Raw genomic sequence first — 26,499 nt, 5'->3', positions numbered from 1 at the left:
GCTTCAGTAGAAATGTGACTGAACTGTGCTCATGTTCATGCCATTAACTAGGCCCGCCATGGTTTCATAATCAACCAAAAATGATATTACACCTCTCAACGGGTGGGCGCCGCGCAATCTGTGCAGGGGACTCAACTAGGTGGGTCACCGCTCAGTGTGGGAGGATTCCCTCTTGGGACCTCTCCCCAGTGCTGGCTTGCCCTCGCCGGGCGCATCTCCTCCATGTCAGTGCACCGCGACCGGCTCTAGGTCGGCTTGGAAAGGCCCGGGGTGAGGGTGGCCCACGACTCCGGCCGTGAGCTTTACAGCACCCCTCGCCTGGACCTCGCTGCTTCCCGGGTCCGTGGACAAAGTGCTCGCTGCGCCCTCTCTCCCTTTGGGGAGGGACGGGGTCCCCTGCCTGACTGAAAACCGGGGCAGACCGTCCTAAATGCGTCAGAGGTCTGCGGCGATGTCGGCAACCCGCCTGATCCGTCTTGAAACACAGACCCCGTCTCCTTTACCATGCTTTGTGGCTGTGACTTTTTTCTGTCATCACCATTCATATCTATACAACCTGTCACTGTGACCTCACGTCTGTCCCACACTTATGATATCTCAGGAACGACTTGAGTTAATTTTATTCACTTTGATTCAAGGATGACATGTTTTGATTTTGGTTTCCAAAGGTCAAGGTCACTGTGACCTCACAAAACACGTTTTTGGCGATAAATCAAGAATTCATATGCTAATTATGACAATTTCACACAAATATCTAATAGGATGAAATGATGAGGTGATGACATTTTTGACAAACATGGCTATAAATCGCAAATTGACTGGTTGGTGGAGGCATATAATCGCGAGGCGGTAATTCTAGTTTTGGTATTCTCAGAGTATTCCTGATGAGTTTGTTGTGACCTTTGCACTGTGCAGCTGCAGCCTCCCTGGTGGTGAAGGTTTATCCAGAGAAGGTCCTGTCATCGCAGGGCGGCCCTGTCACTCTCCGATGCCAGGTGTCCGGCTCTCCTCCACACTATTTCTACTGGTCCAGAGAGGATGGACGAACCATCTCCAGCAGTGCTGACAGACGCAGACAAGGTAGGGCACACACTTCAACCACATGGCCATGGATAGATGTGATCATATCCCGTAGATCCAAGAAATCCCCAAAAAATGTTTTGTACACTCTTTCTTTTTGTTTGAATCTGAATACGACACCTGTTGCTCATCTGTGTGCGCAGGAGCAGAGCTGTACTTCCCCAGCGTCCAGCCGAGTGATGCTGGCGTCTACGTCTGTACCTGCAGAGACCAGCGCAGCACCAACAGGAGCCGCGCTGAAATAGTTGTCACAAGTGTGTATGGTCTCACTGTTGTATTAGCGAACACGTTTTTCCCCTCATGCTGCTTATTACAGCACTCTAAATAGATCCCATCCATGGTTCAACGCATGGGTTTGCTCATGCACGGATTATGTAAGACCTCATTCTTCAGTTTGGTTGACTGTGGTGTGGTGAGTTCTTGGTATTTGGAGCTTTGAAGGTGCTGGGATAAGGTGTGCATATTTCTTGTTTTAGCTTTTCTAGTGAATTTGAAATTTTTTCTTGTGATATCACTGATTATTGAAATTGCTTGCAACAAATGTTGAGCTGGCTGTTTGATTAGGAGCTTCATTTTAAGATTTTGGCTGATTTGCTGCCGTTTATTAGCTTTACATTTACATTCCATGTCTACCTTCATCGATGAAGAAAAGGCAGCAAAAATAATAAAGTACAAAGATGTTCTACTGGTGTCATGCCAACATAAAAACTGACAGTAATTAGAATTTTGGATTATTATTTTTACAGTGTTTTATCAGTTTGCTTTCATTTTATGATTTGCAATACGCTAACTGTATTTATGACCAATCAGTATGAACTCATTGTCTCTGCATTTCACCAGGTGTCCCATCGAAAGCCATTGAGGTGACAGTTGAGGAGCCCAAAGCCCAGACTGTCAGGGTGGGGTCTACCGTCAGCTTCATCTGCACTGCGAAGAGCAAGGTAACACTGGTCAATGATCATTGTTTTGATAAATTTATTCTTTTTTTATAAGAAATATTTGTACAATTTAAAGAGTAGTCCAACATCTTGTTCACTTTCTTGCCAAGAGTTAGACGAGAAGATTGATACTACTCTCTGAGAGAGGTTCTGTATTGATCTTCTCAGCAAGAAAGCAAATCAAAAAATAAATATTAAACTGTTATTTTAACAAAATGTTTTATCTATATGCTCTTTTAATACAAAAGAATATGGCTATTGTTGTGGCCACCAGCCTACTGTTAGGGTCATTTTCTGTTACAAGTTTAACATTAAAGCATGGCGGAATTAGTTAGCTAACTAGCGGACAGCCGGCTAGTTTGCTAACTAGCGGACAGCCGGCTAGTTAGCTAACTAGCGGACAGATGGCTAGTTAGCTAACTAGCGGACAGCCGGCTAGTTAGCTAACTAGCGGACAGATGGCTAGTTAGCTAACTAGCGGACAGCTGGCTAGTTAGTCCACCATAATTTCATGCTACGCTGGCAACAGAAAATGAGCCGAAGAAAGTTGTCAGTCATCTTGCGATAGCAATGTGCTTTCCCACGCTGTGATGAGAGTGTGTGGTTGAAGCATTAAGCTGTTAAATTTGACTCATTTACTCTGGCTCTATATGCTTCGTAATGTTTACGACTAATAATATAATAATAATAATTCATTTTATTTAGTGGCGCCTTTCTAGACACCCAAGGACACCTTACAAGGATCAATTTAAACATAGACAGATAAAACAAATAAAAACAACAGGACATGACAGAGACATATTTGTACAGACACGTATGATTGACTGACGGGTACTATAGAGAGTAGGCCAGTTTGAACAGGTGGGTTTTGAGGAAGGATTTGAATGATGTAACAGTGTCAGACTGCCGGATGTGTGGAGGGAGGGAGTTCCAGAGCCTGGGAGCAGTGCAGCTGAACGCCCTAGCTCCCATGGTGCTGAGGCGTGAGGTGGGGGAGGTCAGAAGACCGGCTGATGATGAGCGGAGGGAACGGTAGGGGGTGCACTCCTGAAGGAGGTCTGTGAGGTAGGAGGGGGCGAGGTTGTGGAGGGCTTTGTAGGTGAGCAGAAGGTTTTAAAAGTCAATCCGGTATTGAACAGGGAGCCAGTGCAGTTGGATGAGGATGGGGGTGATGTGGTTGGAGGATCTGGTGCGGGTGATGATCCGGGCGGCAGAGTTCTGAATGATTTGAAGTCTGTTGAGTAGTTTGATGGGAAGGCCAGAGAGGACAGCGTTGCAGTAATCAATCCGGGATGTGACAAATGCGTGGACCAGGATTTCAGTGCTGGAGTGAGACAGGGATGGGCGGAGTCTGGAGATGTTGCTTGTTTTATTTGTTACTGCAGAACCTCACCTCTGTGAGTCCGCGACTTGCCGTTAGTCGGTTCAGTTTATACGGAAGTTAGTCAGCTACAGCGGATGCAATGGGTACGCATAATATAGCCGCCGCTCTGACCATCCTGCTATGTTGATTTGAATGTATCCGTTCTACTGATATTCTATCTCTATGATTTATTGAATAGTTGGCCTGCAGCCGAACAACAAGAGCATTTTCCCCCATGTTTGAGATTGCATACATTTTGTGATTTACACATGTTTATCTGCTCCCCCCCCGCCCCCCAATAGTCGCCAGCCTACACCCTTGTGTGGACACGGATGGGCAACGGGAAGCTGCCCAACCGGGCCATGGACTTCAACGGCATCCTGAGAATTCAGAACGTCCAGCCTGAGGACGCGGGCGTCTACATCTGCACGGGCTCCAACATGTTTGCCATGGACGAGGGCAACGCCATCCTCTATGTGCCAGGTTCGTGATCCTCGGCACCACATTCCATTACCCATCACCCCCTGCTACCCTACCAGCTCTGGCTCCCGTACTACTGTAGTTTCCCCTCCCACTAAACTTGAGTCCCCCTCCAGCTTGCGATGGTGCATGCTTCCCTGTTTTACTGCATCTCCCATCATGCACTACAAACACTCAGCTCTGGGTTAACAGCATTATAAGCTTGCAGTTCTAACTCCCAATGCTTTTGCCTTCTGCTCTCAGATAGCAACATATAAGCTTATTATCATACTGCCAATCCAGCTCTTCTTACTGCTTTACCCTGACTTTAAATGAAGAAATACAGCTTGTGGGTTTGGTTCAAACTAAAACTGTACAAATTTTCCAGATAACATATGGGGTCTAGTATGTAGTTTCAGATTTAACTAATGGGCACTCAAAATCACTGAGGCCAAATGAGCGCTCTTTCGGTTAAGTGATTTGTGGGTAATGCTTTCCGCTAACACTCTACTGAAGCAGATTTTTTCTTTCCTCTTTATATTTTTCTGTTCACATGGGTTGAATTAATCGGTGGTGGTTCGGTTGCTTCTTGATCACTGGTAGAGTTGCTGGTTTCTGCTGTTAGAGGTTTCACTAGCAGGGTGCTGGATTCTGGTGTCTTTACCTTTGGTTCTCCTGGGGCCACTCATGCCTGAGCTGTAGTGTATAATGATGAGGAGGAATGTGGACGCCACGATTGGTGCTTAGTGACTCTGCGACTGACATTCAAAGAGGACTTCAGTGTATCTGGAAGGAGAGGAGAAGTAGGAAGAACCCCTACTATCTCCGATTTCTTTGTGTTGTTCCACTCCGTACAGTATTCCTTCCTGAAATTACCGTCTGCTGAATGAACAAAACGGTGCTATTAGCCATGCAGTTGGTTGAATTCACTTTCTAAACATGCTGTTATACTGATGTAATAATCCCTCATTCAATCCTTTAGTGTCGGTCCTGTTTGTATCCATTGTTACTTGTCAGATTTAGTCAGTAAAATATTTAAAATCTGGCTTGAAATGCAAAAGAAAAGGGGATTTTTTTTAAAATATTTTTAATCCTAATTTTGTCAATAATCATCTCCATTTGTATATTATGGTCTTTTTTATTTAGCTCCTGTCAATATTGTTGGCACATTTTCTTTTCTTTTTTTTTAAATTGACTGAAATATGATATCCTGAAATGTTTCGATGAAATCAAATATATCAGAAGTGTTAGAATTTTTTTTCTTTTCTGGTAATTTCTTTTCAAGGGAATTGGCCACATGAACGCAATTACCTTGCATGATGTGTGTTTAAATTTAGGCATTTTCAAGTGTTTTTATAAGAAAATATTTTTTTTTATATATCTCTGAGAACATCTTACTTTAATTACAGGTCACATTTAAAATCTTTTTTTATTATTTTTTATGACTGCATTAGCTTTATTTGTTCATTCATGACTCAAAGGCTATATGATTGCAAATATACCCAAAGGTGCTTCTGTAAAGATTTTACTCTTTTTTTCTACATTTCTTTTTAAAGAATACCTATCTGATGTAATGCACACATGTCACATTGTAATGTATTTATCTTAACTGTGAAAATATTTTGTGGAAAAAAAGAAAATTGATTAAAATAATGACAATTGATCAAAGTGATTTGCTAATTGGTGGATTGGGCTCATTTACATATATTAATTTGATCAAGTCAGGATAACCACAAGCTGTATGTTGGCTTTTTAATAACAGCTTAAAGGAAACTAGTGTTTCAATGTTTAAAACAGCTTCTCGCTACTAACCTGCATGTCTCATGTGTGTGGCTACTCTGCACAACTCCATCTCTCCATCATAGTCATGATCCTTGAGTGTACGTGTGTGTTTGTGCATCTTGATTTTCAATTTGCAGCATGAGAAGCATTTTGGAGCGTTGTTGTTTTTGGTTTGTGTAGAGTGTGAGATAAGCATGAACTGTTACAAACAAATGGACACAACATACTTCACAGCAGGTAAGTGTGAAAATGTAATGAACTAAATGGCACCAACCATCAAGTAAATGATGAGCTCAGATGTTAAAACTACCTTTAAGTGCTTGATGTCAAGTTGGTGCCAGTTTAATTCAAGTTTTTTTTTTTGCATGTGATGTTTTTTTGGAATCAATTGGACAAAACCACGGCGGCCCACATTTGGAGATGGATAAGTGTCTCCGGGGGGGGGGAGGTAAACTGCTGTTGCCCTGAAACCTGAACTGTCAGTTTACCTGTCCCCTCCCTCCCTTCCTCCCACAACTCCAGAGGCCTCACAGACTCAGATGTTTTACACAGCCTATGAAATGTTTGAAGGACACGGAAAGCGTAAGTCCGCATGGGCATGGTTTCCCTTTCTGCCAGTCGGGCTCCCTGGAGGGACCTGCCTCTTCCTCTCCCTCTCTGTGTCATGCATGCACTCATCTTCCTCAGCATGGATGTATACTGGTGGCCTGGTAGCGCCCATGTACAATCAACCAAGCAGCATCTCTAGAAACTCTCTACAAACGTGTCGGCCCAGAGCGTCTGTGCTGTCTTATGCTCTTCGTAAGCCAGCGTCTTTAGTTGAATTTAGAGCTAAAGATGGATATTTGTTTTCAGTATATTAGTACAGTATATTATAATATATTATAAGTTCCTGTCCTTTGTTAAAGAGTCGAAGCTTGGATTGTACATGAGCATTGCTGGCTCCTACCAGGCTCTTTGGGTTCCTTGGGGTCCATCACTGCAGGAAAAAGTGCATGTTCATTCTTATGGGCAGCTCCTCATGAATGTTGAGTCAAGTTTCCATCATTCAAAAAGATCACAAACAGTGTTTTACAGTAACTATAGGTCTTAAATTAGAAAGTATTTTTTCAAATGTACTTCAAAACTGGTATTGTAAATTACAACCCATTACACTACTCAATAGAACTATGAGATCATTTCCCTCTAAATTGTACAAAAGCATAAAAAAGCCTATATTTCATGATTTTTAATTTGATATAAAAAAAATCAACATAACAAAATGTAAAGAATTACTAAATTAATTGGATTACATTATCCAGCAACATGCTGTATTAAACAAGCAGGTTTAACCCATGAGAAGGGACATTTTATTACGTCTTACCAAATGATTTTGTCTGTTAGTTATTACATTATCAGGAGCTAGATGCTTACTTACAGCGTCTCCACATTCAGAGACAAAAGATGTCCCTTCTTCTTCCTTCTCTTCGCACTTTGCTCTTTTCCTTTTCCTGCTCAGGAAACACCCTATACTGGGAAGTAGCTGTCACCTGGGCTTCAAACATCATACTGTGCTTAATACATCCCATCACAACCTCATTACATAGTAGCTGAACGTGGGTAGCAGACTTGTGTCCAGTGCGAGAGGCCTATTTTCAGTGCGTCAAACAGATGGAAGTGGACTTTAAATAATAGTTAACATGATATTAATAGATGTAAGTCAAACTATATTGCTTATCTCATTAAGAGGTTAAATATTTTGTACATCCAAAGTATAAAAAACACAATTTCATTCCTCACCTCTGGTGGTATCTAGCCATTAAGCTAGGTTTAGTTTTATCTCCCCAGGTTTAGAGATTTCTGCCTTTACTGCCATGGCACAACATTTTGTAGACATTCGTGGTCCCCAGAAGCTGAATCCTAATGACTTTGGTGATCCCCCAACTTTTCATTTTCGTTTTTTTTAATAGATAGAGACAGAGTAATATTGAAAGGGGGAGAGAGAGAGAGAGAGGGGATGACATGCAGCAAAGGGCCAGGTGAGCTACAGCTGCGCCCCTAAGTCAAAGTTTTCACCCTTACAAGATGTATTGGCTCAAAATTTTGTACGAACATTCATGGTCCCCAGAAGATGAATCTTAATTATTTTCATGATCCCCTGACTTTTCCTCTAGCGCCACAATTGGGGTTTTGAGTGAAACTTCTCGACAACTAAGCAAAGTTTCGTTTTATCATTCCAGATTTAGAGATATCTGTCTTTACTGACCTTGGCACAACATTTTGTAGAGACATTCGTGGTTTCCAGAAGTTGAATCTTAATTACTTTGGTGATCCCCTACAGTAACCTGTCATTTAGTGCCACCAGCAGGTCAAAGTTTTCACCTCTACAAGATGTATTGGCTCAAAATTTTGTAAGGACATTGATGGTCTCCAGAGGATGAATCCTAATTATTTTCATGATCCCCTGACTTTTCCTTTAGCGCCACATTTGTGGATTTGAGTGAAATTTCTCAACACTTAAGCAAAGTTTAGTTATATCGTTCCAGATTTAGAAATATCTGTCTTTACTGCTTTGGCACAACATTTTGTAGATGTTCGTGGTCCCCAGAAGTTGAATCCTAATTAATTTGGTGATCCCCTGACTTTTCATTGAGTTCCACCAGCAGGTCAAAGTTTTCACTTAAGTTGTGCAATATCTCAACCTCCACAAGATGGATTGGCACAAAGTTTTGTACGGACATTCGTGGTCCCCAGAAGATGAATCCCAATTATTTGAACTATTTGATGTATTACCAAGAAATTTGATACACACATTTATTACCCCTTCAGAACGAATTTTAATTGTATGTTTTTGTCAAATACTTTGGTTTATGACCAAATACCAGCAAAACGTAGCGTATTTGTAGACTAGTCTTGTTCAAATCTTTCTCTGTTTTCAAATGAAATTCCATTTACCATTGTATTGGGGTGGAGGCTAACAGCTAACTCAAAACCTGGCCAGATAAAACCCAAACTATCCTCTTGGATAAATAGCACTAGTGAAGTGAGAAATGATGTGTTTTCTTAATCAAGCCTTACATTTTCATCTTCTGATGCACTAATTAGGTCAGAGACTCTACAAAACACCTGTATACCCACAATCAAATCATTTATCATTCTTAGATGTTGAGTGTTGAGTGTAGACTTAAACCCGCCATATCTGCCCCCTGTCCTACAGGACGATGAAACTTCTCTCCACCCTGGAGTATTGGTGTCACCAAGGTCAGAGAGTCAAAGTCGGGCCCAGACTAGAGCAGTCCCAGAGGTTTTCAGCCTGCTTAGATAGCCTCATACTCCTCCCTCCCTACTGAAAGAGGCCTTTCTTTTGCTCCGTCACCCTGGGATCATACGGGATTTAATACGAAGTCTAGCAGCCAGCCAAACTGGCGCAGACAGCAGTATGCCCTGAGGCCATGCCAATGCCTGCCTGCCGCTTCTCATCTGTTTGGTCTGCTCTGAGGGTCTAGACTGCCAAAGCTGAGGGTGGGGGCACGGTCGGGCAGAGGCCATCACTCTTTCTCAGTTTGATCAGTTCATTACAACCAAAAGTATTCCCACAGCTTAATGTAATGCCAAAGCAGTGGTTGTAGACTCCTGACAAGGTTTCATATTCCACTTCACCACCGCACCAACAGAGCAGTCCGCATTATCATGCTTTATTTCTCTACGTGCCTCTGGGAAGTTTCACTCTCCGGTTTGAGCTGTGTCTGACTGCTGTGTCTCCTCCTGTAGCTGCAGAGGGGGCCCAGCCGGTGGCCACCGTCACTCCCTCGGTGCTAAATGTCCAGCAGGGCCAGCGGGCAGAGTTTCGCTGCACAGTGACCGGGAACCCAACCGCTGCCATCGAATGGATCGGTATGACCAGTTAGTGTTTGGTGCAGGCCTTGTTGAGCTACTGTATATTCACTGTCATCTGAGTGGAAAGGCCATTTTCTGTTGTATGTTTTTGACAAATTCAATCCAGTACAGAGTCACAGATCTGAGTGTACCTGTGTGATTGTTCCGCAGGTCCAGGGAACAGAATGAGTCCCAGGGCTGTGGTTCGAGGTGGCGTACTGACATTCACAGCAGTGGACCCAGCTGATAAAGGAGAGTACACCTGCAAGGCTCTGAACACTCATGGGGAGCACACAGCGCGGGTTTCCCTCTTTATCCAAAGTATGCTTTGAGTTTATGTGTGTGTGTGTATGTGCATTACATGTTATGGGAACGTAAATCTGTTTACACACTTACATTATTGGGACTCGCCTCCCTTTTGGGGACAAAATGCAAATCCTCACAATATAAATGATTATTAAGACTTGTTTACGGCTTGTTTCCACATAGCTCTGTGTACGTATGCGAGTCAACCACAAGTTCATTCATGGGAACCTCCGTGAGCTCTGATGTTTTTGCAAAACTCCTCCTTACGTTTTTTTTCAGTCCGTAATTTTCATTGAGTACGTTGAACATTTTGTACTTTTGTGGCAGATGGCGGAGAGACCTTATGCACTGTAATAACTTTTCGATGAATGTAATACAGCTCTGTTTATAAATTTATTTCCAAGTGAAAAGTTCGACGCCACATTTAGCAGTTTTGTGAAGTATTTTGTTAAAAGCTGTGAGAACCACATGCACTCTATATGTTACACAGCTAGCATGCTACCAATTTCAGCTAATATGCAGTCAAACTTTTCACTTAGAAAAACTGTATGAATGTGACTCATCAAGACTGGACGGCGAAAAATAGTCAAAATTAACTTCTCGCCCATACTGTATCTGCAGTGGCGTTTCTATCCATCCGTGATGAGATGCATTTCCTTGCGTTGAGCACTAGGAGGCGTAATCTGTATACTATACTATACTATACTATACTATACTACACTAACTGTGTGGAAAGCGTTAGGGTTAGGGTTCGGTAAGGAGTGGGGTTAGGGTTAGGGTTTGGTAAGGAGTGGGGTTAGGGTTAGGGTTCGGTAAGGAGTGGGGTTAGGGTTCGGTAAGGAGTGGATTTAGGGTTCGGTTTAGGGTTCGTTAAGGAGTGGGGTTAGGGTTCGGGTTCGGTAAGGAGTGGGGTTCGGGTTAGGGTCCGTTAAGGAGTGGGGTTAGGGTTCGGGTTCGGTAAGGAGTGGGGTTAGGGTTCGGGTTCGGTAAGGAGTGGGGTTAGGGTTGGGGTTCGGTAAGGAGTGGGTTTAGGGTTTGGGTTAGGGTTCGTTAAGGAGTGGGGTTAGGGTTTGGGTTCGGTAAGGAGTGGGGTTAGGGTTCGGGTTAGGGTTCGTTAAGGAGTGGGGTTAGCGTTAGGGTTCGGTAAGGAGTGGGGTTAGGGTTCGGGTTCGGTAAGGAGTGGGGTTATGATTCGGTAAGGAGTGGGGTTAGGGTTAGGGCTTGGTAAGGAGTGGGTTTAGGGTTCGGGTTCGGTAAGAAGTGGGTTTAGGGTTCGGGTTAGGGTTCGTTAAGGAGGGGGGTTAGGGTTCGGGTTCGGTAAGGAGTGGGTTTAAGGTTCGGGTTAGGGTTTGTTAAGGAGTGGGGTTAGGGTTCGGTAAGGAGTGGGGTTCGGGTTAGGGTTCGTTAAGGAGTGGGGTTAGGGTTCGGGTTCGGTAAGGAGTGGGGTTAGGGTTTGGGTACGGTAAGGAGTGGGGTTAGGGTTCGGTAAGGGTTAGGGTTCGGTAAGGAGTGGGGTTAGGGTTAGGGTTTGGTAAGGAGTGGGGTTAGGGTTCGTTAAGGAGTGGGGTTAGCGTTAGGGTTCGGTAAGGAGTGGGGTTAGGGTTCGGGTTCGGTAAGGAGTGGGGTTAGGGTTAGGGCTTGGTAAGGAGTGGGTTTAGGGTTCGGTAAGAAGTGGGTTTAGGGTTCGGGTTAGGGTTCGTTAAGGAGTGGGGTTAGGGTTCGGGTTCGGTAAGGAGTGGGTTTAAGGTTCGGGTTAGGGTTTGTTAAGGAGTGGGGTTAGGGTTCGGGTTCGGTAAGGAGTGGGGTTAGGGTTCGGGTTAGGGTTCGTTAAGGAGTGGGGTTAGGGTTCGGGTTCGGTAAGGAGTGGGGTTAGGGTTTGGGTACGGTAAGGAGTGGGGTTAGGGTTCGGTAAGGAGTGGGGTTAGGGTTAGGGTTTGGTAAGGAGTGGGTTTAGGGTTCGGGTTAGGGTTCGTTAAAGAGTTGGGTTAGGGTTCGGGTTCGGTAAGGAGTGGGTTTAGGGTTCGGGTTAAGGTTTGTTAAGGAGTGGGGTTAGGGTTCGGTAAGGAGTGGGGTTAGGGTTCGGTAAGGAGTGGGGTTAGGGTTAGGGTTTGGTAAGGAGTGGGTTTAGGGTTCGGGTTAGGGTTCGTTAAGGAGTGGGGTTAGGTTCGGGAAGGAGTGGGTTTAGTGTTCGGGTTAGGGTTCGTTAAGGAGTGGGGTTAGGGTTCGGGTTCGGTAAGGAGTGGGGTTAGGGTTCCAGTTCGGTAAGGAGCGGGGTTAGGGTTCGGGTTTGGTAAGGAGTGGGGTTAGGGTTCGGGTTCGTTAAGGAGTGGGGTTAGGGTTCGGGTTTGGTATGGAGTGGGGTTAGGGTTCGGGTTCAGTAAGGAGTGGGGTTAGGGTTAGGGTTCGGTAAGGAGTGGGGTTAGGGTTCGGTAAGGAGTGGGGTTAGGCGTGCAGTGGTTATGTTTAAGTTTAGGTAAGCTACGGGTTAGGTTAAGTCTCCAAGGAGCTCTTGTAAGTCAATGCAATGTCCCCTTATGATATGGAAAGTGTTTGGACCTCACATATACATTAAGTTGAAAACACAACAGTTGGAATGTGAAACGAGGGAAAATCCTTGCAGTACAATAGATTTTTCCATCTATTTTCAGTGCATTTTTATTGGTTCAAGGATATATTGACAAACAACTAGCTTGAAACAACAAAAAGCATCTTACGTCCCTATTTTTAAAAACCTATACATCATCCTCTTGCTTTAAAGCAACTTTTGAAAAAAGAAATAACACAATCTTCCTCTCATAAATGAAGAGTTCATAAGCAATAATACACACCCTTGCTCAAGCCAACACACTCAGGAGTTTTGCTGGTCTTACTTGGTCTGGTATGACCCGTAGCTTATGGTGGCTAATGTCAGCTAATGTTAGCAAAATCTGGAAAGAGATTTATTGATTTCATGATGCTTTTCTATTTGTGCTATTGTAACACTACATTTTAGCATGCCACAGACTTTATTTTATAAGAAAAGCAATAAGTAAGTATTCATTACTAGGGCTATCAATCGATTAAAATATTTAATCGCGATTAATTGCCCATTTTTTTATCTGTTCAAAATGTACCTTAAAGGGAGATTTGTCAAGAATTTAATACTCGTATCAACATGGGAGTGGACAAATATGCTGCTTTATGCAAATGTATGTATATATTTATTATTGGAAATCAATGAACAACACAAAACAATGACAGATATTGTCCAGAAACCCTCACAGGTACTGCATTTAGCATAAAACAATATGCTCAAATCATAACATGGCAAACTGCAGCCCAACAGGCAACAACAGCTGTCAGTGTGTCAGTGTGCTGACTTGACTATGACTTGCCCCAAACTGCATGTGATTATCATAAAGTGGGCATGTCTGTAAAGGGGAGACTCGTGGGTACCCAGAGAACCCATTTACATCCACATATCTTGAGGTCAAAGGTCAAGGGACCCCTTTGAAAATGGCCATGACAGTGTTTCTTCGTCAAAATTTTGCCTAACTTCAGAGCACGATTTAACCTCCTTCACGACAAGCTAGTATGACATGGTTGGCACCAATGGAGTCCTTTGGTTTTTCTAGTTTCAAACTGAACCCACTGTAGCCTAAAAATCGCAAGTTGCGTTAATTCGTTAAAGAAATCAGTGGCGTTAAAACAAATTTGCGTTATTGCGTTAACTTTGACAGCCTTTTTTATCACAAAAGTAAAATCGTTAGTAAACAACTGAACTGATGTAAAATAAACTGTCAAGCTCAAGAGGTTGTGGTGGGTATATTTTGTGTTTTTGAATGATCATAATTCTTTTTTTTTGTTGGTCAGAGTCTAACCCAAGTGGCCTCGGCACCCAGCCTCAAGTCCAAGTCAGCCCCCAAAATATTGAAGCCCACGAAGGCGACAACGTGAGGTTGTACTGCCGAGCAACAGGAGCGCCCACCCCGAAGCTCACCTGGCTGAAAAACGGGGGACAGATCCCTCCACAGGTGAGACGCCTCCTGCCGTCACAGTGCCTTGATGACGACTTTAACACGGACTGATTACTGTATTTACATTTTGCTGTGATATACATCTCTACCTTGCACTTCAAGGCGTGTCCGGTGCCGATGGTTTTTCATCATACTGTGTCAGTTTTCATGACTGTTTCTGCATTTTGACCATTTACCTTTATTTTTCCCTCTGTTTGTCTCCTTTTTTTTTTTATCCCACCCTGTTCTGACGTTTGCTCAGGCCATTCCCTCTCAGGGTTTCCATCAGTTTAAAAGCAACAGTCTCGATGTGTTACAGAGACGTATTGAGGAGCTGCAGGTCTGTCCATCTGTCCGCTGTCTGTCTGTCTGTCCTGTCTCGTAGTTCACCATCATTGTCCTCCACTGACCTCGTCTTCACACATTGTCGACTAAGTGCATGATCAAACTTGTCCTTGATTCACCCCGTTAATTCACCACAGCTGCCCACTAAGTCCCTTTAGAGCCAAATACATTAAAGTCAATCAGCTGGATGGCTTCTTAGTGTATTTGCATTGGTTTTTATGTTGCATTTTATTAATAAAATGTTCCATAGTCTTTTGTTTTGTCCACATCATACCATCCCTAACTTGTTTGGGCTCTCAGCACTCAGTTGACCCTCATCATTCCATTGAGTGTATTAACAGGACTAAGTATACAGGAGGTATACCGTAGGTATTGCAGACATATTTTGCTCCGTGCCAGGCGCAGCTCGCTGCCCCCCTACTCAACGGGGGTATTGTGTTAGTCTGGTCTCTGCGCAGCCCTCCTCGGCTCGACGAGGGCTCCGGGGCCCGTTTAGTTCTGCCTCAGGGAGCCACCGCGTTGTGTCAGCCTTTCCCAGGGGGAGCCGGGCTCTGCCGTGCGACCACGCAGAAATTCTGTATGCTCTAGCAAACGGCTTGCTTTGAAAGCTCCTCAATGGGTTCAGACACATATTGAGCCGGGGCCCGCCTCAGCCACTGCTCGGTTTAGCCTCCCCTCACGGTTGAACGGGCCGGAGCTAAGCAGCTTTGTCCGTGGATGCCCCGACACCCCCCGGATACAGTAATCCCCTCCCCAGACCCTCCCCTCCTGGTTCCCCTATCCCTCTGAGGTGTTTCCAAACTTTATGAAAGCTCATTTTCAGCCTTGCTGGGCCCCTGACTGCCATGTGGAGGAGTAGTGTACAAACAAGTCAAGTTGTTGATTGCTCATGAGCCAGAAAGTCACCAGAGTTCTTAAATATGAGTGTTAAAATTAGTGCTGGGTTTTGGTACTTAGTCGATATTTAATGGTTGATATTTTTGATTTCCAGGGCGCTGGCTAGTGATTATTATCAGATTTCACAGTTAAGAACTGCTTTGTAATTCTTAACCTCTGTCTCAAATCAAAGTGTCATAAACTGTCAACTCTAACTCCTAATTTTTCCCTAATTTTTTAAAAATCAATCATCGATCTTGTTATAGAATAAAGATACTAGTGTAGTAATGTTCATGGTATATTAACAAATTATAACCCCACCAATCATTGTAGAAATGTTGTCACTACTTTGTGCACAGTTCCATGTACAAAGTACAGTGTCATAGAAATCATGAATCCATTCACAGAGAGACTGAACTGTAGCAATAACTGCTCTTGTCTTGTCTCAAATATCCACGCTGTAGTGCTTTTGTGTCGCTATTAGTTAGTATTGTCAGCAATGTCATATTTGTGTTGTTTCAAGCGGCGTGAGACAGGTAAGTGATGTGCTTTGTCTTCTGTGTATGTGTATTTTTATGGTGTAAATATTAGTAAAATCATATCTATGAAATGTAATGTACAGTGCTGTGAGATAGGTGTCTAATCTCGTCATGTATCGGTGTTTCCTCTCCAGGCCCGCATGGACCGCACCGACATCGGTACTCTGCTCATCCCCAACATCCAGATGTCCGACTCGGGCACTTACATGTGTGTTGGTAGCAACAGCATTGGCTCAAATAGTGCTCCCATTAAAGTCTCTGTGCTCAAAGGTGAGTTGTCTTGGTAGCCAAAATAGAATCAGACGCATATCCCCCCCCAGCCTCTCAATCCGTGAGCCCGACCCGCAAAATTTCGTGCCACCTTGGAGGGACCACGTCTCCGGGATTTTTTTTTAAAGGTCCACGTCCCTAGTGTTGGAAAATACATGATAGCTTTGCAGCAATGGTAGCTTTTTATTTGCTATCACTCCTTTTTTCTTCCCTCCATCATTACAATTTTTCCATGTTTTTTTTCTTTTCTTGCCATTTTACAAATGGAGACATTATAAAAGAGGGTAACCTACACAGAATATCATGAAGCTATATATCATTGTAAAGTTTAGACTATAGTCTATCTACCAGTCACATTGTCATGACTCTAAGGACAACAGAATTTAAACTTTGACCTCTAGCGCTGCAATAGGGCAAATTCTGAATGCCTCAGCAAATGTCCTTATAACTAACTTCATATTGATCTGATGCACCCGTGGATAGTTCCACCACAAAGAGCACAAAACAAGCTTTAAAATTATATATTACATATAAATAACAATAACAACCTTTCTTATCAGAATAAACGTATTATTTCACCATCTACCAATATCCCCACTGTTACTGAGAAACACAGTAACACAAACAGTAGTTCATTATAACCATGTCAATCAACGTCATTTTCAAAGAAACTAACTAAAAAGCACATTGAATGTGAAAAACGGAATAAGTATCAAGAGCACTTGGATCAAGTGTGAATAACTTTGTACTTAACAAGAAAACAACAATCAGTAGTGTTTGTGTGTGTGCAGGGGACCACAGCTCCTCAGTGGTCAGCATCCAGCCGTCTATCGCTGACGTCCAGGAGGGTCAGAGTCTGGAGCTCAACTGTTTTGCCCCAGGAAACCCTCCTCCCCAAGTCACCTGGACCAAAGCCAGTGGACGACTATCCTCTAACCACCAGGTAATCACAAAAAGATGCAAAGATGGAAAATTATTCATAATTTTTCCCCCATTTGGTTAGACATGTATTACATGCTGGTAACAGTTATTTTGACGATATACAATATATCGTCAAAACTACATAAAATTGTCTATCGTCTATGTTTTTCTATATAGTTTCTATCGCAATATAGGCTATGCCTACATTTATTTATTTTTTCTCTAGAATTTCACTTCAAACTGTTCTGTTCATTTTGCTCTCAAGTTCTTAAAATGAGAAAATACTGGTAAAGTACTTTTCATTTGACAAGTATTTAATTCACACAGGAGTATGCAAAAATAGGCTTTACGATGTAGTTATTTCATAAAGATTTATTATTTATTAAAATACCATAAAACCTGCTGTATCGTGATAAATATATCGATATCGAGATATGAAATGACCTATATCATGATAGAAGATTTTATCATGTCATGTCACCCAGCCCTAATACATGTACAGTATATGTTGATATTTTTTTCTTTATTTTGCCAACACTTTGATATTAAATCCCATATTCATATTCATTTGTATCGGCTATAGTATTATATAGTATTATTTGCCAGTGGTAATTCATTTATCAAAAGTAAAATGATGAGCATTCTTGTAAGCTGAACTGAAGAGACTCTGTTCCTTGCTGCTGTGTGCAGGTTCTGGGCAGTCAGCTGCGTATCCTGTCAGCCTCTCCAGAGGACTCGGGGGAGTATATCTGTCGGGTAAAGGGCAACTCTGGAAACCCCGGATCTCTCGTCCACCAGGCCTCTGTGTCGGTGTCTGTCACTTCATCTTCTTCACGTAAGTTGGTCAACACTTCAGGCCTCATACAGGTGCTACTGGATATTAACTGTTTTGCTTTGCGTGCAATAATAAAAACAAAGAGCCCATTTTGATATTTTCTCTTTTTTCAAATGTTCCACTGTACTTCACTGTGCTTGATGTCCGGGTGATTTGATTAGACGTCACAGTCGTTACATTCTCACCAAGGACAGATGGCAGCATCAGTCAGAGGCTGGGCAGGGCATTACATGGCAGGGTGTTGTTCTCACAACACGCTTTCCAGTGTAGCCCAGTGTGACCTCGGATTGATTGATTTTCCTCGCTACTGTCCCATGATCTCATCCCTATTCTCTCCTCCCTGGATTTCAGCGATGTTTGAGGTCTTTAACTGCTGCCAATGAAGCCATTAGCCACACTGAAAAGGAATTTCTTACTTCTGTGAATATAAGTCAGCTAAATGAAGTGACATCGTGAACAGTAATGTTCAAATAGAATCTGTCCGAAGCCCAAAACGCTGGTTTCTGCTGCAGGTCTTCAGAGTCCAATCATCGCCATTGAGCCCCACAGTGCTGCAGTGCGTGTGGGGGAGTCGGCCAGCTTCAGGTGTAAGGTGTACAGTGGAGCCCAGCCTGTCAGACTGGAGTGGAAACGGGCCAACAACCAGCCACTGCCAGGTAATAACCACACACACACACACACACACTGAGGAATAAACCTGCCTAATGAAGTCTGATTTTATGATGTAATTATTTGCAAGCAATTACAGCTGCAACCCACCCATGAATCACTCCTCTGTTACTTCATTTAATGACTAATTTAGAACTCAAATCCCTTTTTTCTGGATTAGCATTGATATTTTTGCATTACTAAAATATTGCATATCATTTAGCCCAGTAAGATTTGATGACATGATGGCTTTTTAAAGGGGACCTCTTATATTTTTGTGTGTTTTCCCTTTCCTTTAGTGTGTTACATAGTTTTTTGTGCATGTAAAAGGTCTGCAGAGTTACAAAGCCTAAATCTACACCAATGGGAGTTACTCTTTCCCACTGGAACGCTGCTCTTGAACTGCCTAAAACACTTTGCTTGAAGTCCCGCCTTTTCTTCTGTAATGTGGTGATGTCACCAAGTAACACATTTTGCATAATGGCTAGTTTGGCACGCCCTCAAACAAAGCTAGTTAGAGCGGAGCTGGAGCAGAGTCCGAAGTGTTTAGTTCGGTAGACCAATCACAACAGAGTGGGCCAGCTGACCAATCAGAGCAGACTGGGCTTTCTGGGAGGGGCGGGGCAGGAGCTCAAACTGAGCGTTTCAGACAGAGGGGGGAAAGACGTGCTGAGAAAAGTAAAGCGTTTTTTTAACATCAAAGCATGTGACCATGTTCTAGTAGAAACCCAAAATATAAGTATGCATCTGAAAATAAGCTTAATAGGTCCTCTTTAAGGCTTCTCTACCCCAAAAATATCCATGCTTTGTGGTGTATGTTCAACAGATAAATGAAAGGCATGTGTTGTATCCAGTTGTTTCTTCCTATGCCAGATTTGCAACCTCACTCTTTGGCTTTCTGTAGCTTTTCTTACACTTTATACCCCTACTTTTGAAAATCTGAACTGAAAAGAGACCACAACATTGGATCATAAACTTCCCATAATGCAACTGAATAGCGTCTCAAGCAGGGGGCTACCTCCGGGTCTGAGAAGTGAAGCCAATGCTGAAGAGCCTTAAACCTGCATTCTTTTTAATAGCCAGCAGGGGGCGACTCCTCTGGTTGCAAGAAGAAGTCTGATTGTATAGAAGTCTATGGGAAAATGAGCCTACTTCGCACTTGATTTATTAAGTCAAGTCAAATCAATTTTATTTGTATAGCCCAAAATCACAAATCACAAATCACAAATTTGCTTCGGGTTCTTCACAATCCGTACAGGATACGACACCCTCTGTCCTTTACAGAACGACCCTCTCATCGGATAAGGAAAAAAAACCTTTTAACAGTAAAAAATGTTTAGAAACCTCAGGAAGAGCAACAGAGGAGGGATCCCCCTTCCAGGATGGACAGACGTGCAATAGATGTTGAGTGTACAGAGTAACAACATAATGAAAATATAACATAGACAATCCATATGACAAAAAATAATACATATAATGTGAACATATGTAAGAATGTGGATCCAGGAGGATGTCAAGCAGCTTCCCGGCGTCGCCAAACAGATAGAGCCTTAGCAACACAACCTCCTCTCCACACCAGATAGATAGAGCCAGAGCAACACAACTTCCTCTCCACGCCAGATAGGTGGAACCAGAGCAACACAACCTCCTCTCTACGCCAGATAGGTAGAACCAGAGCAACACGACCTCCTCTCCACGCCAGATAGGTAGAACCAGAGCAACACGACCTCCTCTCCACGCCAGATAGATAGAGCCCGAGCAACACAACCTCCTCTCCACGCCAGATAGATAGAGCCCGAGCAACACGACCTCCTCTCCACGTCAGATAGGTAGAACCAGAGCAGTTTTTAATTCACAGTTGCTTAGCAATCTAAACGTATGTTACCCATATCAATAAGCCCCCTTTGACTGAGGTCAGTTGTTAGAGAGGCTAAATCTCCTGGAGGACGGAGGTCCAGGTCTGTCATGGGGAATGAGGCACCACCAGAGAGGCAGAGAGACCTCAGTAAACATTGTAAACATGAGTTTATGGTCTCAATCGCTAGTTTCAAGCCCTCTTCAATACAATATGATGTCCATTTAGTAATTTATGGTCACATTTAGAGTCAGATAGACCATAAAGCAGGGGATGCTTTAGGTCGGGGCTACCTTGTGATTGACAAGTCACTACCACAGTGTTGTCCGGTCTGGGAGTTGTTTGTGTTTTCGTCTTACAACTTGTATTTTTAGCGTGTTTTAATATGTGTTTTCAGTTCATGAAAGTTTTTTATAACCTTTTCGATGGAATGTCTTATTCAACGTTCAGTTGTACTTAGCTCCGCCCTCTCATGTCATTTCTGGCTGCTTCAAAACGGCAGTCCACAAACCAATGGTTGACATCACGATGGCTACGTCCACTTCTTATACTGTATACAGTCTAGGGTCTCAAGCCCGAGCCGAGACAACCCTTATGACAACATCAGGGTTCTTTTTTTAAACTTTATAATGCAGCAGAAGGTAAACAACTGTTTGTGCTGAGTACTGCTGACCATGATGAGTAAACTGAATATCATGTATAAAATCAGTGGACTGCCCCTTTAAATTGCAGCAGTTCTAATGATTCATTTTCTCCTCTGTTCTGCAGATAATGTTGAAGCTGGCCCTGATGGCTCTGTTATTACAATTACCAATGCCCAATCTATGAACCATGGCGCCTACCGTTGTGTGGCAAGCAACCTGTTCGGCATCACCCACACCATTGTGTCTTTAATTGTCAAAGGTGAGCCACATTTCAGTCATGATACACCCACATAAAGCTCTTAAGTGAAGGGTTCCCCCTAGTGGCTGATCAAATACAGAGTTAGACCAGTATTTTGTATCTGTGCCCTCAGAGTCTCCTGTGACCACTGTCACCCCTGTTGGACCCCTGCGTGTCAGGGTGGGTGAACCCATTAACCTGGAATGCCAGGCGACAGGAGAGCCCCGTCCCTCGGTGTCATGGCACAGGCTGGACAGCAACCGCAAGACCATGCTGAGCAGCCCCATGCCCATGGAGTCCAATGCAGTCATGCAGGTACTGATACATCTGATAACACCATCAACATCTGTAGAGCCGTTTAAGGCGAGACACCCCAGGCAAAAACATCGTTTTTCATGCACTGGTCAATTTTGAGATTTTAGGCTATTTTGTTTCAATAGCATGTTCAGACTAGTAGAAAGAAAACATCCAAAATACATATTTATGTCTTTATTTTACTACATTTTGTCTATCTGTGTCTTTACATTTCTCCTGAATTCAACCCAAGTTAGCATTAGATAATCCCTCATTTGCATATTTAATCATTACATTTCAGAAAACTTGTAATGCAAAAAAAAATATTGTCTTAATGTAAGTAATCAACTGGAGAAGTTTCATGGTGATATTTATTAGTTTATTGTGTGAATGCTGTTAAGCAGCATTCACACAATAACTATTATAACTACTAACTATTGTTATCCAATTCTTTATTCATCAACTTCATCTTATATTATTTCTTCCGTACGTTTTTAGGACTCTAACTACCTCTCCATACTTTAAGCCACAGATGCCTTTAAAATATCAAAATATTCAGCTCTTTAAGGACATCCCTGCTTGAACATCCCCCCCTCCACACCCTTCAAAAGAGATAGATATCTTAACAGGACCTAATTTTTCAAAATAAATGTTCATTCTACCCGAATACTACTTTCTTTCTAACGACTTACAGTTTTAAAGGTTCATCCACTCAAATACCATTTTCTGTAGTACGTCAAGTAGTAGTAAGTACATATAGTTTTAAAGGTTTATTCTGCGCAAATACTACTCTCTGTCTAACGACTTAGAGTTTTAACAGTTCATCCACCCAAATACTACTTTGTCTAACGAATTCGAGTTTTAAAGGTTTATTCCACCCAAATACTACGTTCTAGTAGTCTATTCTGTATTTGCACTTTAACATTTCTGTATTTCCAGCAATGCTTTAAAATCAATTTGAGCTGTCAGCATTCACATGCATTTTCTGCAGGAAATGCAATCATCTCGTTTTTTACCCTATTCACCTATGGAATTTTACAATACGTATCTTTAAAGGCAAGCTCTCTCAAAATGAGGTTTTTCTCATACTCCACTTCAGTAGTACTTGCATACACAATACTGTCCAGTTTCATTCCTATCTATATGCTGAAGGTTTTTTACAGACGAGTGTGTTCATATATCATTCATAGCCTGATTTATAGAACATTTCATTCCTTTTTTTCAATTTTTTTATGGCTGTTGACAGAATTTTCTGATTTGTGGAGTGATAATATCCACATTTCTCTCTGTAAAAACCTTTGACTCTAATATGTGACTCTAACAAAATGAATTGAGAATTTTGAACCTGGCTCTATCCGATGTTCAGATTTCTGTTCTGGAAATTTATGCAAGTTGGCACATATTTGTTAACATAATGCCTCATTTGCATATTTAAACATAACATTTCAGAAAACTTGTAATACAAAAAATAACTGTCTTAATGTAAGTAATCAACTGGGGAAGTTTCAAAGTGATATCAATTAGTTAATTTTTTTACCCTATTGACCTCCTCTGTGTTGCTATTTGAAGACTCAGCTTCAAAGTCAATGTTTGAAATCAGCTTTGTTCCGTTCTGAAATTGTGAATATTTGGTGGTGAGATGTATAATTTTTTCCTCTTGTGCAGATACTCGTGGCACGTCCAGAAGACAGTGGCACGTATGTGTGCACAGCTCGCAACAACGAGGGCTCCACTGAGACGAAGGTGGAGGTTGTTGTCGAGGGAGGCTCTCAAGTGCCCACAGTGCCCAAGGCCTCTGTTCCTGAGCCGCTGATGGTTGTGGTGGAGGGACAGACTGCAACGCTGCGCTGCGAGGCCCATGGTAATGATGGCAAAAAACACCTCATTTATACAGCTGGAATTCACATAAAAGCATTTTTTATATCTCGTTGAATCTGTGGCACTTGTTGCATCACCATATTTTGCATAACCGTATGTTGCATCACCGTACCAAAGACTGTCTAAAAAAACAACAAATTAGCTGAGCACAGAACTTGTGTGTTTTTAGGTTTCCCGTCCCCGAGGATCTCCTGGTCCAAGCTGCGGTCTCCTCTGCCCTGGAGACACAAGGTGGTGAATAACAGCCTGGTGCTGCCCACAGTGGGCCGCCAAGACTCTGGAGAATACATCTGCACCGCCACCAACAACATGGGCACCACTGAAGTCACCGTCATGCTAGATGTAGAGAGTGAGTGCTGTGGTTTTGTTGCTTGGAATCTAGACTACAATGGGTATATCATGTCTTATTATGCAATGTACATCTCTTGAGAAAACACGGAAACCTAGTGAACCTTTTTCCTCCTGTCTCTAGCCCCTCCTTATGCCACTTCTGTGCCCGACGATGTGGCTGTTCGGGTCGGGGAGGTGATCAGGTTGCAGTGCCTGGCCCACGGCACTCCTCCCCTGACCTACACTTGGACCAAACTGGATGGAAACCTGCCCCAGAGGGCCCAGGTTAGCGGAGGGGATCTTCAGATCAACCTGGCTACTGCTGAGGATGCTGGGAGCTACAAGTGCGTGGCCAGCAACAAAGTGGCCAACAGCGAAGTGATCGCGAAAGTAACAGTCAGATGTAAGTTTGCTGATAATGTAATGATCGTACAAGTTTTGACATGTTGTAAATAATGATAGCTCTGAAATAGCTAACTTAAAGACTGCTGTGCACCACATATGAAGAAAAGACTTCTTCTCTCCTACAGAGAATTTGTGGAGAGCAAGAGCTAAATCATGTCTCTTTCCCTCCCGTCTGTAGCCCCCTTGGCAGTACGTGTGTCACCCCAGGTTGAAGTAAAGGCCCAGGGCAGCGCTGTGGAGTTCACCTGTTCGGCAGCAGGCGGTATAGAAACCAAAATCGAGTGGCTGAAGGAAGGAGGAGCCCTGCCACCAAACCACCACGTCAAGGACGGGGTGCTCAGGTGACTCATACACTCGTGTTTGCTGTCTATTTGTTGAAAACGTCGATTGTGTATATAGATGGACGACGTGTCTCCACTTTCTCCCACTGTATAAAAGTGAAGCCAAAATATTCCTGATACGGAAGCTGCCATCTTGGGAGGCAGTAGTGATCGGGGGGCTGGAGCCGTGGTATCGAAGTCCAGCCCACACACCCGCCTGAGCCAATCACGAGCCGAGCACGGCCGCAGCTTGTTAGCGTGAGCCACCTAGCTGCTACGTTAGCATCACGGTAGCTGTTTGGCTAGAAAGACACAACAACTAACCATAATATCTCTAGAACTACATTTATGATGGAATTGTCACATGTTCTATTACACAGACTGGTGACGGTTATGAAAAGTTAAAATTACGTCTCCTCTCTCACAACTACTTCCCTCAGAGCAGCTGCCAATCATGACGTCTCACTCCTTTTTTATAGCATCAAATATAACTAATAACTAATTAAACCAAACTTGAACACTTGAACATACACCGATCAGCCGTAACAACCCTGACCGGTCTGCAGCTACGCAACAAAATGCTCTTCACTGTGTGTTCTGAAACCTTTCTATCAGAACCAGCATTCACTTTTTCAGCAGTTTGAGCTCCAGCAGCTCTTCTATTGGATCAGACAACACGGGCCAGCATTCATTCCCCACGTGCATCAATGAGCCTCGGGTCTGACCCTGTTGCCGGTTCACCGGTTTTCCTTCCTTGGACCACTTTTGGTAGGTCCTGACCACTGCAGACCGGGAACATCCCACAAGAGCTACAGTTCTGGAGATGCTCTGACCCAGTCGTCTAGCCAGCACTATTTGGCCCTTATTAAAGTCGCTCACATCCTTACGCTGGCCCATTTTTTCGGCTTCCAACGCAAAGTTCAAAATGTTCACTTCCTGTCTAATACATCCCCCCCCACACACACACACTGCCAGGTGCCATGGTAACCAGATAATCAATGATATTCACTTCACCTGTCAGTGGTCTGAATGTTATGGCTGATCGATGTACATCATAGTGATCAGAACTACCTAAAAGGACAGAAACCATCTTTGGAAATATGTATTTGATGTGTACTTTGACTTTTTAGTTTGGTCCATGTCCCATCCGTTAACATGGAGGAGGCGGGATTTATGACCTGTACTGCAGCCAGCCACCAGGGGGCGATGGAGATGCTTTGGCTTCACTTTTGGGGAGCTGTCACGTCGTCCATCTTTATAGACAGTCTATGGTTGAAAACACCTCTGAATGTATCAATATGTATGACGTTAAAGGACTAAACTGACAGTTTTGCACGTTTTATCCATTAACAGCCCATTCCAAAATTTAGCACAATTTATACATAATATGTACTTAAAGGATAAGGACATTACTCCAACAGGAGTAAACTGTGCATTTGTTGGGGACTATTTTCAGCCATGTATTTAAAGCAGCAGGACAATGTACAGCATGTGGGATTGACTCAAAATAAACTACAGTGTCCATGTTCATCTCAATAAAGGAACATGTGCAACAGTGTGGCTCATTAATGTGTTTTTATAACTTTTTGGACGACAATCGAGTTCCATGCTTCAGAGGAATAAGCTGCATCAGGCATTGGCTACACAGATTTAGTTTAGTTTAGTTTAGTTTTAGTTTAGTTTAGTTAGTTGTTTTCATGGGAATTGTCGAAAATAAGAAATGTTTAGACTTATCCTTAAATGGGCTAAAGCATTCAAATCCACTCATAGGGTCCCTTTAAACATTGTGTACTGTAATATGTGAAGTAAAAACCTAACCATGGCTTGTTTGCATGTGTGTAACTGAATGTCTCTCTGTAGGATTGAGAACCTTGAGCAGAGCAACGAAGGCATATATATCTGCAGAGCCAGCAGTGTGTACGGCCAGGCCCAGGACATGGCCAGGTTGACCATCCAAGGTCTGTTACATTCACTGCAAATGTACCAGTATATTCACCACGCTTCATCAAAGCCAAGTATAAAGTGTTGTTTTCCTGCTCTTTTCTGCAGCCCTGCCAAAGGTGATGATCAACGTGCGTACCTCGGTGCAGACCGTGATGATCGGGAACTCTGTTGAGTTTGAGTGCCAGGCCGTCGGCGACCCGGAGCCCACAGTTAGGTGGAGTAAAGTCGGCGGCTCTCTGCCCGCTCACATCATGGTGAAGGGTGGCATGCTGAGGATCGAGCAGGTGACGGAGGCCGATGCCGGGCAGTACCGCTGTACGGCCACCAATGACGTGGGCTCGGTGCAGTCCCAGGTGGTCCTTAACGTCCAGTGTGAGTA

General features: G+C 43.2%; 1 protein-coding gene across 15 annotated transcripts in view; it reads left to right on the top strand.

Annotated features, from left to right (window-relative positions):
* Window positions 1-26,499, top strand: part of hspg2 (heparan sulfate proteoglycan 2) — a 160,309-nt gene that overhangs the window by 113,988 nt on the left and 19,822 nt on the right. For 12 of the 15 annotated variants that reach the window (XM_074642440.1, XM_074642436.1, XM_074642451.1 and 9 more), the window contains 21 exons: window positions 916-1,080; window positions 1,224-1,334; window positions 1,921-2,021; window positions 3,684-3,864; window positions 6,145-6,204; window positions 9,373-9,495; window positions 9,649-9,798; window positions 13,636-13,796; window positions 14,041-14,118; window positions 15,673-15,808; window positions 16,600-16,751; window positions 17,420-17,564; window positions 18,077-18,220; window positions 20,836-20,970; window positions 21,083-21,264; window positions 22,909-23,104; window positions 23,291-23,470; window positions 23,594-23,854; window positions 24,035-24,197; window positions 26,037-26,134; window positions 26,226-26,492. In XM_074642440.1, the coding sequence (XP_074498541.1) occupies window positions 916-1,080; window positions 1,224-1,334; window positions 1,921-2,021; window positions 3,684-3,864; window positions 6,145-6,204; window positions 9,373-9,495; window positions 9,649-9,798; window positions 13,636-13,796; window positions 14,041-14,118; window positions 15,673-15,808; window positions 16,600-16,751; window positions 17,420-17,564; window positions 18,077-18,220; window positions 20,836-20,970; window positions 21,083-21,264; window positions 22,909-23,104; window positions 23,291-23,470; window positions 23,594-23,854; window positions 24,035-24,197; window positions 26,037-26,134; window positions 26,226-26,492 (3,189 nt within the window). The remainder of the gene's footprint in view (window positions 1-915; window positions 1,081-1,223; window positions 1,335-1,920; window positions 2,022-3,683; window positions 3,865-6,144; window positions 6,205-9,372; window positions 9,496-9,648; window positions 9,799-13,635; window positions 13,797-14,040; window positions 14,119-15,672; window positions 15,809-16,599; window positions 16,752-17,419; window positions 17,565-18,076; window positions 18,221-20,835; window positions 20,971-21,082; window positions 21,265-22,908; window positions 23,105-23,290; window positions 23,471-23,593; window positions 23,855-24,034; window positions 24,198-26,036; window positions 26,135-26,225; window positions 26,493-26,499) is intronic. The other 3 variants (XM_074642452.1, XM_074642446.1, XM_074642443.1) reach the window with 2 other exon arrangements.

This window comes from Sebastes fasciatus, chromosome 8 (genome assembly GCF_043250625.1).
Source record: "Sebastes fasciatus isolate fSebFas1 chromosome 8, fSebFas1.pri, whole genome shotgun sequence".
NCBI lineage: Eukaryota > Metazoa > Chordata > Actinopteri > Perciformes > Sebastidae > Sebastes > Sebastes fasciatus.
The sequence above is the reverse complement of the archived record's forward strand: the minus strand, read 5'-3'. Positions and strand labels throughout refer to the sequence as shown.